This window comes from Amblyraja radiata, chromosome 10 (genome assembly GCF_010909765.2).
Source record: "Amblyraja radiata isolate CabotCenter1 chromosome 10, sAmbRad1.1.pri, whole genome shotgun sequence".
Classification (NCBI taxonomy): domain Eukaryota; kingdom Metazoa; phylum Chordata; class Chondrichthyes; order Rajiformes; family Rajidae; genus Amblyraja; species Amblyraja radiata.
In genome coordinates, this window is record NC_045965.1 from 34,615,855 (window position 1) to 34,631,637 (window position 15,783).

At 42.6% G+C, this 15,783-nt stretch overlaps 1 protein-coding gene across 1 annotated transcript in view; it reads right to left on the reverse strand.

Annotated features, from left to right (window-relative positions):
- The window catches only part of LOC116977779 (FRAS1-related extracellular matrix protein 1-like), a 161,810-nt gene that overhangs the window by 3,242 nt on the left and 142,785 nt on the right, over positions 1-15,783 (reverse strand). Inside the window, exons 29-34 of the mRNA XM_033028527.1 lie at positions 15,488-15,560; positions 13,874-14,023; positions 11,480-11,781; positions 10,546-10,707; positions 4,664-4,779; positions 1,154-1,239 (exon numbers count right to left, since the gene is read on the reverse strand). Coding sequence (XP_032884418.1) covers positions 1,154-1,239; positions 4,664-4,779; positions 10,546-10,707; positions 11,480-11,781; positions 13,874-14,023; positions 15,488-15,560 — 889 coding nt within the window. The remainder of the gene's footprint in view (positions 1-1,153; positions 1,240-4,663; positions 4,780-10,545; positions 10,708-11,479; positions 11,782-13,873; positions 14,024-15,487; positions 15,561-15,783) is intronic.

Sequence of the window (15,783 nt, forward strand, 5' to 3'; positions counted from 1 at the left end):
TTGTACTCGCTAGAATTTAGAAGATTGAGGGGGGGATCTTATAGAAACTTACAAAATTCTTAAGGGGTGATGCAGGACAGGCTAGATGCAGGAAGATTATTCCCGATGTTGGGGAAGTCCAGAACAAGGGGTCACAGTTTAAGGATAAGGGGGAAATCTTTTAGGATCAAGATGAGGAAAACATTTTTCACACAGAGAGTGGTGAATCTCTGGAATTATCTGCCACAGAATGTAGTTGAGGCCAGTTCATTGGCTATATTTAAGAGGGAGTTAGATGTGGCCCTTGTGGCTAAAGGGATCAGGGGGTATGGAGAGAAGGCAGGTACAGGATACTGAGTTGGATGATCAGCCATTATCATATTGAATGGTGGTGCAGGCTCGAAGGGCCAAATGGCCTACTCCTGCACCTATTTTCTATGTTTCTATGCCACTTCATGACTGCATTCAGTTGGGTGAAGGGGTGTTTCATTCTGTTCAACACACCAGATTATGAAACGTGACAAAACAGCCAAATCTAAATCTTTTCCAGTTGACAACTTAACCCCAATTTTGTCCGAGCATTCCAATAACATTGTAGGGCCGTAACATAGCTATGCTGGTAAGGGAGATGGTGAACTTTGTTGAGTAATGTATGATTGAACTTAATTTTATCAGAGAAATTATGATATCATACTTAAAGTGGAACATAAATTTACACTATTACATATTAAGGAAACTATATAGAACAAAGATTCACTTTTGGTTCATTGTAAAAATATCAATCATCAGTTGTACTCATTGCCCAACATACAGTTATATATGCAGTATGTTAACAGAATTGAATGGTGGGAGATGAGCACAAAATTGTATGGTGAGAGGCAAGTATGACAAGTGACTGATACATAGGCATGTGTTTAATGCCAGTAAAGATGAAATCAGAGGTGTTATTTTTCAGTATATTATGCAGTTGAAATTAATGTTCAATTTATGGTTTTCACTGGACGTGTTTTGTATTTTGATAGCCAGGCCAACATCATCTTAAGCTAAAGTCAAATACCAATCCACTGACAATTTTCAGATGCTATATTTTCAAGGTATAGCTATTATTCTCTTTGGAAAAAAAGCCTTGTTGGTTATTAGATCTCTACATGGGAAATTCTTCACATATACATACCAATCCAGAATGGCTGCTTCCTGGCAAAGTTCCAAAGCCATTTTTGTTCTCTCCTGGAGTGAACACTGACCAAGTTAGCATGAAACCTAAGTACAGAGAAGCACACTGTAAAACTCTTAAGTCTATAACTTTTTGTGGAAAATACCAGTTGAACACATTGTAATTCATTTTATAACCGGAGCAGAAGAACAAACAACAGTTAGAACATTAGAAGCAAAACACTATTAAAAATACCTGTAAATAGAAAAAGGACTCCTGGCTGCAGTTTTTGGACTTAATTCTTATTTTAGCTATTTTGATTATGCTGCATTCTGGCTGGTTTTGAATACTATATTAATTTACACAGCAACAATGGACAAGTTTTAAGTTACATCGTTTGATGATGTCAGCACATGCAAAGGTGATTTATAGTCAGTTAAATACTTTTAAAGTATTTTTACAGGAGCTGCAGCAACAATGTCCATCCACCACCGTGTGTCATAAGAAACGTGACCATGACAAGATGATCTGTTTTAATAATGTTATATGAGGTAAAAAATAATAATTGGCAGTACTCAAGGAAGAAACCCTTCAACTTCAAATATTATGATACATCTGAGGGAGCACACAGGGCTTTGGTTTAAACCTCAGCCAAAAAGACAGCAGTTGAACTCTTTGTCTCCTTAACTTTTATGTTCCTATCACTTAAAGTGGTGACCTACAATAGTGCCTCTCAGGAGAAAGTGCTTCTACTGTGCATGGACTGCCACATAGTACTGCATCCACCTAAAAAGAATCAATTTCATATAATGTTTCCTCTTATTCCACATGTTATCTTTGTTATCACAGCTGTCTTTTTGCTCTGTTTAACATATCCTATCTACACTTAAAATTATTTTATTTTGCTGAAATCAATAGCGATCAGAACATCTATCATAATGCATTCCTCTTTGGGATATCAAAGTAGTGAGAAGGAAAGAACTGCAGATGCTGGTTTAAATCGAATGTAGACACAAAATGCTGGAGTAACTCAGCGGGACAGGCAGCATCTCTGGAGAGAAGGAATGGGTGACGTTTCGGGTCGAGAACTTCTTCACTGATGTCAGGAAAGTGGGCGGGAATTGTTGGAGGATTATATGCTCCAACATTTTTGCCACTTCCCATGGGATCCCACCACTGGCCACATCTTCCCATCTCCACCCCTTTCTGCTTTCCGCAGAGATCGTTCCCTCCGCAACTCTCTGGTCAACCCGTCCCTTCCCACCCACCCTCCCCAGGTACTTTCCTATGCAACTACATGAGATGCAATACCTGTCCCTTCACCTCCCCCCTCGACTCCATCCAAGGACCCCAACAGTCTTTTCAGGTGACACAGAAGTTCACATACATCTCCTCTACTGTATCCGCTGTTCCCGTATATCGGCGGGACCAAGCGCAGGCTCAGCGATCGTTTCGCTGAACACCTCTGCTTAATCCACCTGATCTCCCAGTTGCTCAGCACTTTAACTTCCCCTCTCATTCCCAATGTGACCTTTCCGTTCTGGGCCTCCTCCATTGTCAGAGTGAGGCCCAGCACAAATTGGGGCAAAAGCACCTCATATTTCGCTTGTAGACAAAAATGCTGGAGAAACTCAGCAGATGAGGCAGCATCTATGGGGCGAAGGAATAGGCGACGTTTAGAGTCGAGACCCTTCTTCAGATTGATGTCGGGTGAGGGGGGTGTGGGAAAAAGAAAGGAAGAGGCGAAGACAGTAGGCTGTGGGAGAGCTGGGAAGGGAAGGGGAAGCAGGGAGAAAGCAAGAAATTGGAGGTTAATGAAATTGGAGGTCAATGTTCATACTGCTGGGGTGTAAACTGCCCAAGCAAAATATGAGGTGCTGCACCTCCAATTTGCAGTGGGACTCACTCTGGCCATGGAGAAGGCCCAGGACAGAAAGGTCCGATTCGGAATGGGAGGGGGAGGTGAAGTGCCACCGGGAGATCAGGTTGGTTATTGCGAACTGAGCAGAGGTGTTGGGCGAAGCGATTGCCAATGTCTCACCGATGTAGAACAGGTGACACCTGGAACAGCGGATGCAATAGATGAGGTTGGAGGAGGTGCAGGTGAACCTCTGCCTCACCTGGAAAGACTGCTTGGGGCCTTGGATGGAATCGAGGGTGGAGGTAAAGCGACAAATGTAGCATTTCCTGCGGTTGCAAGGGAAAGTACCAGGGGAGGGGGTGGTTTGGGTGGGAAGGGACGAAGTGACCATGGAGTTATGGAGGGAACGGTCTCTGCGGAAAGCAGAAAGGGAGGGGATGGGGGATATTTTGCTTGGATAGCTTACACCCCAGCAGTATGAACATTGACTTATTTAACTTCAAGTAGCCATTGCTTTCCCTCTTTCTATCCCCACCCCCTTCCCAGTTCTCCCACCGGTCTTACTGTCTCCGATTACATTCTATCTCTATCCTGCCCATTCCCTTGTCATCAGTCTGAAGAAGGGTCTCGACCCGAAACGTCACCCATTCCTTCTCTCTCGAGATGCTGCCTGTCCTGCTGAGTTACTTCAGCATTTTGCTTTACCTTCAAAATAGTGAGAACTCAAACCTTGTGTAATATTTCCTAGTCTGCACTCTAGCAGTCTTAAAAATTCAAATCTGGTTCCACGTAGTTAATGCCTTAGGGTTTATCTTATCTTGTGTTTGATTTTGTGTGGTTCAGAATGGTGGTATCCAAGATCATGGTAGATTTTGTCTTTTAAACAAAATTTGGAGTTATAGAACATCTTTAACCTGAGGAAATTAGTTATACAGTTATTTGACAGATCTCTACATCTAGAAAGTTCAGAAAGTAAGAAAGATAATTTCTTTAAAAGTAAACATGTGATCATAAAATAAACATATGTCACAGATTTGAAAAAATAGACTTGGAGTTTTATTTTAAAAATAATAACCTTTGGGAGAGTTAGCTGCATTTTTAATGAAATACACTTTTTTCTTGAAATTACTTAAACCCAAATTACTTTTAGAAAGTAGACAAAAATGCTGGAGGAACTCAGCAGGCGAGGCAGCATCTATAGAGCGATGGAAATAGGCGACGTTTCGGGCCGAAACACTTCTTCAGCCTAACCATGACATTCCTGTAACCAGTCTTTAGTTGGCAATCATACCTCCATTGCAGGAACTTCTGTAACTATCATTGAGGTTAGCTAATATTTAAGGCTTGTGTTCATTAAGAAAATTAACTTTATTTTGAATGAAAATAATTCTCTCTGTAAAAATTAATGATTTGAAATACTTTTAGAAGCTTATCATATAATTACTAAACATGAGCTAGTAACCAAATCTACTTTATAGGAAAAGCAACATGATTCCCTGATTATGGAGGTTTGGAGCTGAAACCCTTATGGTGTAACAATTACTGCTATAGGTATGTTAAAACGCATTGCCCATTATTTTCCATAAAAACTGTGCTTGGAATTCATATTGCTTTCTGCCTTGTTGATTTTGAAATGGAAGTCTATTTGGCAATTGATTAAAGTTGCTCACTTTTGCCGACAGGCCATTTCAGCTCCTTCCCAGGTTTCATTTCTCCCATGATTCAGAAGATAACAGTGTTTCTTGTGAAGGGTCCAGCCTGTAGGACATTCCATTTGTTGATTGTCCTGTAAATGCATAAAATCACAATTGCTCCATAACATAGCATTTGTTCGGAATATGTTATAGTTTGAGGATACAAATGACCAGAAACCTCTCCTGAATTTAGATTTAGACCAAAACTACAAATTTATACGTTAAAAAAATTGTTGCCACTCAGGTTCCTCGGAACACAGTTCAGGAACAATTAAGCTTTGCCAAGCTTCAAACCTGTCTTCTGTTCTGAGTTAGTGCATTTCAACTAGCACACAAGAATAAAGTACAGCAATTATTCATAAGGTTCCACCAAAGCAAAATAATAATAATAATTGGTCAAATCATATCCTGATCACTATCCAATGGTCCTTATGAGAAACAGTGACTGCTTGGCCATCAGATGTGAATATAATTAGATCCAGTTGTAATGCCCTCTGTGGTTGTGTTGTTTACTAACACTGAATCTCCATGCACATGCAAGAGGAACATCACCATTCAGAGATATAGAGGGCTGATAGCACCATTGCCATTATGTATAGGAAGGAACTGCAGATGCTGGTTTAAAAATGAAGATAGACACAAAATGCTGGAGTAACTCAATGGGACAGGCAGCATCACTGAAGAGAAGGAATGGGTGACTTTTCGGGTTGAGACCCTTCTTCAGACTGATCATTGGCATTCCATTGTTGTTTGAGGCTTGATGAGAAAAGGAGGGCAAATGCTGTAAAATATTTATTCTTGGCAGATTCTATAAAATTAAAAAAAACACAATATCACAGCACTTTTCTTCCTCCATAGCAAAGCCATAATTTTAACCAACTGACTAATCATTGCTGTTCAAAAGGGAACTGCAGATGCTGGAATATCGAAGGTACACAAAATTGCTGGGGGAACTCAGCGGGTGCAGCAGCATCTATGGAGCGAAGGAAATAGGCAACGTTTCGGGCCGAAACCCTTCTTCAGACTGATAGGGGGTGGGGAAAGAAAGAAGGACAAAGGGAGGAGGAGGAGAAGCCCGAGGGCGGGCGGATGGGAGGGTGGGAGGAGACAGCTAGAGGGTGAAGGAAGGGGAGGAGACAGCACGGGCTAGCCAAATTGGGAGAATTCAATGTTGATGCCATAGGGACGCAAGGACCCCAGACGGAATATGAGGTGCTGTTCCTCCAATTTCCGCTGTTGCTCACTCTGGCAATGGAGGAGACCCAGGACAGAGAGGTCGGATTGGGAATGGGAGGGGGAGTTGAAGTGCTGAGCCACCGGGAGGTCAGGTAGGTTATTGCGGACTGAGCGGAGGTGTTCAGCGAAACGGTCGCCCAACCTACGCTTGGTCTCACCGATGTAAATCAGCTGACATCTAGAGCAGCTATACCCAGCCACTGACACTCTCCTCCGCTTAGCGGAGTTGGTCCTCACCCTCAATAACTTTACATTTGACTCCTCCCATTTCCTCCAAACACAAGGCGTAGCTATGGGCACACGCATGGGCCCCAGCTACGCCTGCCTCTTTGTCGGGTACGTTGAACAATCCTTGTTCGATGCGTACCAGGGCCCCATCCCCGACCTCTACCTCCGCTACATTGACGACTGCTTTGGTGCCACCTCCTGCACCCACACACAACTGACTGACTTCATCCACTTCACCACCAACTTCCATCCGGCACTCCAATACACCTGGACGATTTCAGACACTTCCCTACCATTCCTTGACCTCACCATCTCCATCGCAGGGGACAGACTCCTGACCGACATACATTATAAACCCACTGACTCACATGGCTATCTGGACTACACGTCTTCCCACCCTGCCCCCTGTAAAGACTCCATCCCCTACTCCCAATTCCTCCGCCTACGCCGCATCTGTTCCCAGGATGAGACATTTCATACCAGGGCATCGGAAATGTCCTCGTTCTTCAGGGAACGGGGATTCCCCTCCGCCACCATAGATGAGGCTCACACCAGGGTCTCATCCATACCCCGTAACACTGCTCTCTCTCCCCATCCCCGCACACGCAACAAGGGCAGAGTCCCTCTGGTCCTCACCTTTCACCCCACCAGCCGGCAAATACAACACATAATCCTCCGCCATTTCCGCCACCTCCAACGTGACCCCACCACTCGCCACATCTTCCCATCTCCCCCCATGTCTGCCTTCCGCAAAGACCGCTCCCTCCGCAACTCCCTCGTCAATTCTTCCCTTCCCTCCCGCACCACCCCCTCCCCGGGCACTTTCCGTTGCAACCGCAAGAAATGCAACACCTGTCCCTTCACCTCCCCCCTCGACTCCATTCAAGGTCCCAAGCAGTCGTTCCAGGTGCGACAAAGGTTCACCTGTATCTCCTCCAACCTCATCTACTGCATCCGCTGCTCTAGATGTCAGCTGATTTACATCGGTGAGACCAAGCGTAGGTTGGGCGACCGTTTCGCCGAACACCTCCGCTCAGTCCGCAATAACCTACCTGACCTCCCGGTGGCTCAGCACTTCAACTCCCCCTCCCATTCCCAATCCGACCTCTCTGTCCTGGGTCTCCTCCATTGCCAGAGTGAGCAACAGCGGAAATTGGAGGAACAGCACCTCATATTCCGTCTGGGGTCCTTGCGTCCCTATGGCATCAACATTGAATTCTCCCAATTTGGCTAGCCCGTGCTGTCTCCTCCCCTTCCTTCACCCTCTAGCTGTCTCCTCCCACCCTCCCATCCGCCCGCCCTCGGGCTTCTCCTCCTCCTCCCTTTGTCCTTCTTTCTTTCCCCACCCCCTATCAGTCTGAAGAAAGGTTTCGGCCCGAAACGTCGCCTATTTCCTTCGCTCCATAGATGCTGCTGCACCCGCTGAGTTTCCCCAGCAATTTTGTGTACCGACTAATCATTGCTTCTCTCTTACTGTTGTTTGGGATATATATAAATAACCTAGATGTAAATGTAGATGGGTTGGTGAGTACGTTTGCTGACCACACCAAGAAGTTGCAGACAGTGAGGAATGCTGCCGGACAATTATGGTGGGATATAGATCAGCTGCAGAAATGGGCAGAGAAATGGCAGATGGAATATAACCCAAGTAAATATGAGGTGTTGCACTTTGGGAGGTTCAATATAAGGAAAGACTATATGGTTAATAGCAAGGCCCTTAACAGCATTAATGTGCAGAGGGATCTTGGAGTCCAGGTTCCTAGCTCACTATGAAGGTTGCAGCGTAAGTAGATAGGGTGAAAAAGAAAGCCCATGATCTGCTTGCCTTCATTGCTAATGCATAGAATATAAGAGTCAGGAAGCCATCATACATCTCTCTAGGGCTTTGGTTAGGCTGTATTTGGAGTATTGCGTGCAGTTCTGGTTGTCACATTGCAGGAAAAATGTGGAGGCTTTGGTGTGGGAAGTTAACCAGGTGCTGCTTGGATTAGAAGGTTTCAAGGAGAAGGTTTCAGCTGCAAGGAGAGGTTGTGTAATCTTGGATCTAATTTTCTCTGGAGCGTTAGAGGCTGAGGAGAGATCTGATAGAAATATATGTATTTTATAAATAAATAAGGGGGGGAAATGGTAACTAGAGATAGAATGGGACCTCTCAGGAATCAAAGCGGTCACCTCTGTGTGGAGCCAAGGCAGAGGGGCAAGGTCCTCAATGAGTATTTCTCCTCTGTATTTACCGAGGAGAAAGACTGTAGGATGGAGGAACTTGGGGCAGTCAATGGAAGTGTCTTGAGAGCAGTCAGTGTTACCGTTGAAGAAGTACTGAAGGTACTGTCGTATATGAAGGTAGAAAAATCTCCAGAGCCTGATCAGATATATCCGAGGACATTGCGGGAGACTAGAGAGAAAATTGTGGGAGCCCTGGTTGAAATTTACGAGTCATCCTTAAATACAGGAGAGGTGCCGGAAGATTGGAGGGTGGCAAATGTTGTGCCTCTTTTCAAGAAGGGCTGCAGGGAAAATGCTGGGAACTATAGTCCGGTGAGCTTAACATCTGTAGTTGGAAAGTTACTAGAGAGTATTCTGAGGGATAGGTTATACGGGCATTTGGATGGGCAAGGTCTGATAAGAGATAGTCAGCATGGTTTTGTATGTGGGAGATCGGGTCTCACAAATCTGATTGATATTTTTGAATACGTGATCAAAAAGGTCGATAAGGGCAGAGATGTAGGTGTTGTGTACATGGACTTCATTAAGGCATTCAACAACGTTCTGCATGATAGGCTGCGCTGGAATGGTAGATTGCATGGGATCCAAGGAGAGATAGCTGAATGGGTAGCAAATTGGCTCCACGGAAGGAAGCAGAGGGTGATGGTGGAAGGTTGCTTCTCAGACTGGAGGACTGTGACTGGAGGTATGCCTCAGGGTTCGGTGCTAGGCTCGTTACTGTTTGTCATCTATATCAATGATTTGGATGAGAACATACAGGGCAAGATTAGCAAGTTTGCTGATGATACAAAAGTGAGTGGTTTTGCAGATAGTGAAGATGGTTGTGAAAGATTGCAGCAGGATCTGGATCGATTGGCCAGGTGGGCGGAGGAATGGGTGATGGAATTTAATACAAATAAGTGTGAGGTGTTGCATTTTGGGATGTCGAACAAGGGCAGGACCTATACAGTAAATGGTAGGCCTCTGGGTAGTGTTGTAGAGCAGAGGGATCTAAGAGTACAGGTGCATGGTTCCTTGAAGATCGAGTCGCAGGTTTTTGTCAAAAAGGCTTTTGGCACTTTGGCCTTCATCAGTCAGAGTATTGAGTATAATAATAATAATAATGGATGGGATTTATATAGCGCCTTTCTAATACTCAAGGCGAGTATAGAAATTGGGAGGTCATGTTGTAGTTGTATAAGACATCGGTGAAACCGCATTTAGAATATTGTGTTCAGTTATGGGCACCATGTTATAGGAAAGATATTGTCAAGCTTGAAAGGGTTCAGAAAAGATTTATGAGGACTAGAGGGTGCAAGCTATTGGGAGAGGTTCAGTAGGCTGGGTCTCTATTCCATGGAGCTCAGGAGGATGAGAGGTGATCTTATCGAGGTGTACAAAATCATGACAGGAATAAATCGCGATGATGCACAAAGTCTTTTGCCCAGAGTAGGGGAATCGGGGACCAAGGACACAGGTTCAAGGTTCAAGGAAAAGATTTAATAGGAATCCGAGGGGTAACATTTTCACATAAAGGGTGGTGGGTGTATGGAACAAGCTGCCAGAAGAGGTAATTGAGGCTGGGACTATCCCATTGTTTAAGAAGCAGTTAGACAGGTACATGGATAGGACAGGTTTGGAGGGATATGGACCAAGCGCAGGCAAGTGGGACTAGTGTAGCTGGGACATTGTTGGTCAGTGTGAGCAAGTTGGGCCGAAGGGCCTGTTTCCACACTGTATCACTATATAACTCTATGACTATATAAAATTATGAAAGGCTCAGATAGGGTAAACAATCTGAACCTTTTTATCAGAGTGGAAATGTCTAACACTAGAGGGCAAGCTATGAGAGGGGAAAAATTTAATGGAGATGTGAGGGGCAAGTTTTTATACACAGAGAGTAGTGGGGGTTGGAATATTTGCTGCATTACAAACATAACCACATTATAAAATGAATGAATTGCCTGTAAAACATAAGTAAACAATTTTGTTACATGCAAATTTGGAAGCCTGAGTTTCTCAGTCATAGTACAAGGACTTACATGGGAGTGGCCCAGAAGAATCTGTATATCTGGCAAATGCCTTAACACGTCCGCTAACAGAAACAATTATGAAGAATAACTCGAGAGATCCATATGAATCAGTGTATAACCTCATACTCCGCTGTTGTACTGAAGGAAAACATCTACCTGATTAATGTTGCTGAATGAATGTGTATTTTCGGCTACAAACGGGACGTCTTTTTGGAGCAGGTCATGTCTCTGAACGGGAAGCAAAGGCCACTGCCATCCACTGAGTCGTGAGGAGGTAGTAAAATCTTCTTCAATGTTTTTTGGTACCATCCCATGGTACTATAAAATAGCAGAGAACACTGATTATTTTCTTCAGTTTACTCATCTTTTTTTTCTGATCTCAGTACTGATGTGATTTTTTTGAAATGTTAATTTGTTTTAAGAATGCATTAATTAAAAAGCAATACACTAGCTGGAACTGAAGTAAAAACATAAAATGCCGGGGATTCTCAATGGGCCAGGCAGCATTAGTGTAGGTGAAATGGAGTTAACATTCTGCAAAAATCACCCTACATCAGAACTTTTAATAGAAGGTCACTCATCTGAGAAGTTAAAAATACAAGAAACCGCAATGCTGGAATTTTGAGTAAAACACAAAGTGCTGATGGAGCTCAGTGGGTCAGGCAGAATCTGTGAAGAGAATGGACAGATGATGTTTCGGCTCTACAGCCTGAAAAGTTAACACTGTTTCTCTCCACTGGTGCTACCTGACCTCCCGAGTATCATTACTATTTTCTGTCATTATTTATTTTAAAAATATTGTAAAAGAACAAATATGTTAAGAAAATATTATTTAGTATCCTCACAGTCTCTTGGTTTTCCTTTTGTAATTGTGAAAAGGAAATCTGTAAAAAGTCTTGTTAATTTAATCAGTTTAAAATCAGAATTACCCAATGATTTAAATAAAAGTTGCTCTTGGATTAAACACAGTTTGAAAGTTTGGTCCTATTTTAAGATAGTTCAGAGATTATCTAATTTTTATTTCAAATCAAAAGAAACAATCAATGGCAACTCTTATGGTTTTAATATGGAATCGTCAATCTGAACATACCATTCTGCTGCCTCCAATAGCCTGAATTTGTGTACGAGGAACCGCTGGATAAATACCATCTGGGATCGTTTCACGATGGTCCAAGAAATGGTTGGTCTGAGGGACATCACCTCTAGGAGGGGGGGAATTATTGTGCTCCAAGTGTGGTTCAAGCTGGGTAAATGACCTTTCTTCCAGATTGAATATGATTTTTTCATTGGTATGTGGCTCGGGAGATGCCTTTGGCACTTTGCCAACAATGCCATCCACTTCACTGTCAAAAGTATTTTTGCCACCTCTGAAATCATTTGCATTACAGTTTCCTGCAGAAAGACAACTGAAAAATGTGATCATCAAATCTATAAAGCCATGCCATTCACAACTGCTCAACAACTCATGCTGCATGCAACAAAATGGCAATGTGTAGGTATGTGTAGCAAGTGGCAGGTAATATTTTGCCAGAAAACCTCAGACAATCATTATCTCCATCAAGAATGATGTTCGAGCCACCTTCTATGGATAATTAGTGGCATTTCCATCTCCGAATTCTCCCACCATCAACATTTCAGGGAAGTGAAAGGGGGCTCACATTGAGCTTGACTGAACCAGCCAAATAAATACTGTGGCTGCAAGATATAGTGAGTGCCTGGGTATCCTGCACTGATTGACTCACCTCCTGACTCTCCATGGCATTTTGTTTATCCACAAGATGTAAGGCAGGAGTGTGATGGAATACTCCCTATTTGTACAAATGAGTGCAGCTCCACCAGAATTCTACAACAAAGCAACCTACACGACTGATACCCCATCCAGCTCTTTAACATTGGTTCCCTTCATCACTAGCATACTGAAATTGTGATGTTTTCCCATCCACAAATGTACCACTATTACTTGCCCAGACTATAGCAACAGCACTCCCAAACGACCAACATCTAAAACCAATGACAAATGAGGAGTGGTATGGGATCAGGACCAGCTACAATTTACCTTCCAGGACACCCATCATCCTGATATGGAAATAAACATGTTTTCATTGTTTCTGGGTCTAAATCCTGGAACTTTGCTCACAGTACTGTATCTTCACTGGAAGAATTACAGTGGTTTAAGATGGAGCTCACCAGCACTTTGATTTGGGCAATTAGGAAAATGCAATTTTCATCGCACCGTGCAAAATGAAAAAGGTCCTCAACAAATCCAACGAGGAAAAGGAATCGTTTAAGAAAGAACTGCAAATGCTGGAAAAATCGAAGGTGGACAAAAATGCTGGAGAAATTCAGCGGGTGAGGCAACATCTATTCCTTCTCTCCATAGATGCTGCCCCACCCGCTGAGTTTCTCCACCATTTTTGTCTACCGAGGAAATGGAATTAGTCATTTTGAGCAAAATACAAAGGCCACATTTTGGGTCAGGACCCTTTTCAGTTTGTCAATTCCCTCAACAGATGTTTCCTTACCTACTGGGTTCCTCCAGCACATTGTGTTTTGCTCAAAATCTGGAATTCTTTGAGTTATAAATTCATAGGGTCTTTAATTTGAAATATCAAGAGCAAAAATAAATTAAAATTATAAACTGTACAATTATAATTGTAAGCCCTATAAGGTAAACCCTACTTTATTTTGCTATTACATTGTAATATGTGCCTCTATATTCAGTTAGCACATTAGCATCAGTCTGGAAAACTAAATGATCATGTGTCTATACTATGTTTAAGAAAGAACTGCAGATACTGGAAAAATTGAAGGTAGACAAAAAAGCTGGGGAAACGCAGCGGGTGAGGCAGCATCTATGGAGCGAAGGAATAGGCGACGTTTCGGGTCGAGACCCTTCTGTCCATACTATATCACTGAACATTGCAACTATTTCATTAGAAGTTCTTTTGAATAACCATTCGAGGTGAATGCACTGGACAGAGTACACATGAGATTCACCAGGATGTTGTCTGGATTTGTGGCTTTAGCATGGGAAGAGATTAAAAAGATTAGGTTTGTTTTTTGTGGAGCAAAAGAGGCTGATGAGTGATCTGGAAAGTATGTAAAGTATGTGAGGCATAGATCGGTAGCATAGTTAAAATCTTCTTCCCATAGTAAAGTTATCAAAAATAATAGGGCATAGGTTTAAGGTGAGAAGGAAGAGTTTTTGTGGGGATCCGAGGAGCATTTTTTTTTTTAAACACACATAGTGTTTGATATTTGGAATTAGCCAGATGAGCAGTCAGATGAGGTGGTGGAATCAGAACCAACTACTTAATTTAAGCATTTAGATGGACACTTAAATTGGCAAGGCATGGAAGGATACAATTCTAATGTGGGCCAATGAAATTGGTGTATAGGGTGGCAAACAGGTCAGCATGCGTACGGAGGGCCGAAGGAATCATTACTGTGCTGTATGATCTATGGCTCTATTTATCACTCATACCTTCACGCAAATCTATAATTTCCACCGAAGAGGTATCTTTCTGTCCAATGATGGCATTTGTTGGGTTCATTAGCGTCATTTGCAATTTTTCCTGATTCTCCTCAAGTCCATCATTTTTAATAAAAATATTCCACGCCTTCATGGAAACACCTGCATTTAAAGATAAAATTTAATCATGCATGAATTTACAAACTAATCTCACACCTTAAAAACCAGAATAGAAATTTAAATTTGATCGCTTATGATCGAGCACTTCACCAGATGTATTGTGCACTCTTTAGTCAGAGAGTGGTGAATCTGTGGAATTCTTTGCCACAGAAATACGTGGAGTGAGCGGATATTTTTGAAGGCAGAGATAGATAGATTCTTGATTAGTACAGGTGTCGGAGGTTATGGGGAGAAGGCAGGAGAATGGGGTTAGGAGGGAGAGGTACTGTAGATCAGCCATGATTCAATGGTGGAGTAGATTGGTGGAAAATAAGTTTTGAAAAATGAATCTGCTTGGAGATAGGATCTGAAGGATTGCTGGAATAAAATAGAGTAAGCAATCCTTTACCCGGTGGATAGTTTCTTCATGAAATAATATGTTAGGTTTCATCTCCATATAAATGTTTAGTGAAAAGGCTTCACCAAAACTGTCACAAAAAGCCAAGATGATGTTTGTCAGGGTATCAGCTCAGATTGGCCAGCTTGTTAGTCTAATTAACACTCCCAAAAAGGTTGAGTTTTGCTTCTCTGTTAAAGATCCAGAGTGAGTGAGTGAATGCAAGCAGCCTACAGCAGAAATATGTTGCAAGCTCTTTATGGAATAAAGAAAGCATTCAGAGCACTGGTAAAGTTACAAAGAACATGGGAAATCCATTGGAATTATCATAAACGATCATTAATTATCATTAACATAATTTGTTTATTCTTATATTTCAAGAAGAGTTTCAAACTACTTTCAATCAGAATTATGGCACAGAATTATGGCACAGTTTTGACTCCCGCACCCTAGTCATCTTGCTAGATTCACTGTTTGTATCCCTTCATTAACACCTCTTCCTCAGCTAACAATGGACCATTGTGGGCTCCACTTTTCTGGAGTCAGCTGTGATTTGCTCTGTACCTTTTCATACCTTTAGTTTCCCTCTCCCCTGACTCTCGGTCTGAAGAATGGTCTCGGCATGAAACATCACCAATTTCTTTACTCCAGAGATGCTGCCTGACCTGCTGAATCCAGCATTTTGTGTCTATCTTTGATGATAAATAGATGGTTGTGGACCCAAAATGGTTTGTGCTGCGTATGCTCTTGATCCTCAGCAGCATGGTTTGATACAGGTGATCAACATATGCAACTCATGCATCTGAAACAATTTCTTAACCTGCTTCCCATTGAAGACTTTTAAAATTGGGTCATGCCTGATCACATGTTCTGCCTGCAATAGTCAGTATTCTTAAACCCAGAGCAACCAAATAACGCAATCTTTAAAAGCACGGCTGAACTCTGCTGCATAAATATTTAGTAGACCATTAGTAGACCATTCATATTGCCTACTAATATTTTGTATCTGATATCCTTGGTATGTAATGGATAAATTATATTTCATCAATGTTTAGTCAGCAGAAACTCACCAGGATCAAACTGAATTAAGCTGGCTGAGCTATGAGTGAAGTCTCCGCCCATTGTTGCTGTTAACTCCTGAACCTGCAGTGGGTAAATATTGAATTAATCTTCAAGGCAGAGAGTGATCACATAATGTCATGGCAGAAAATAATGCTGGAGAAACTCAGTGGGTGAGGCAGCATCTATGGAGCGAAGGAAATAGGCGATGTTTCGGGTCGAGACCCTTCTTCAGACAGATGTGGGAGTGGGGTGGGAAGAAGAAAGGAAGAGGGCTGTGGGAGAGCTGGGAGGGGGAGGGGAAAGA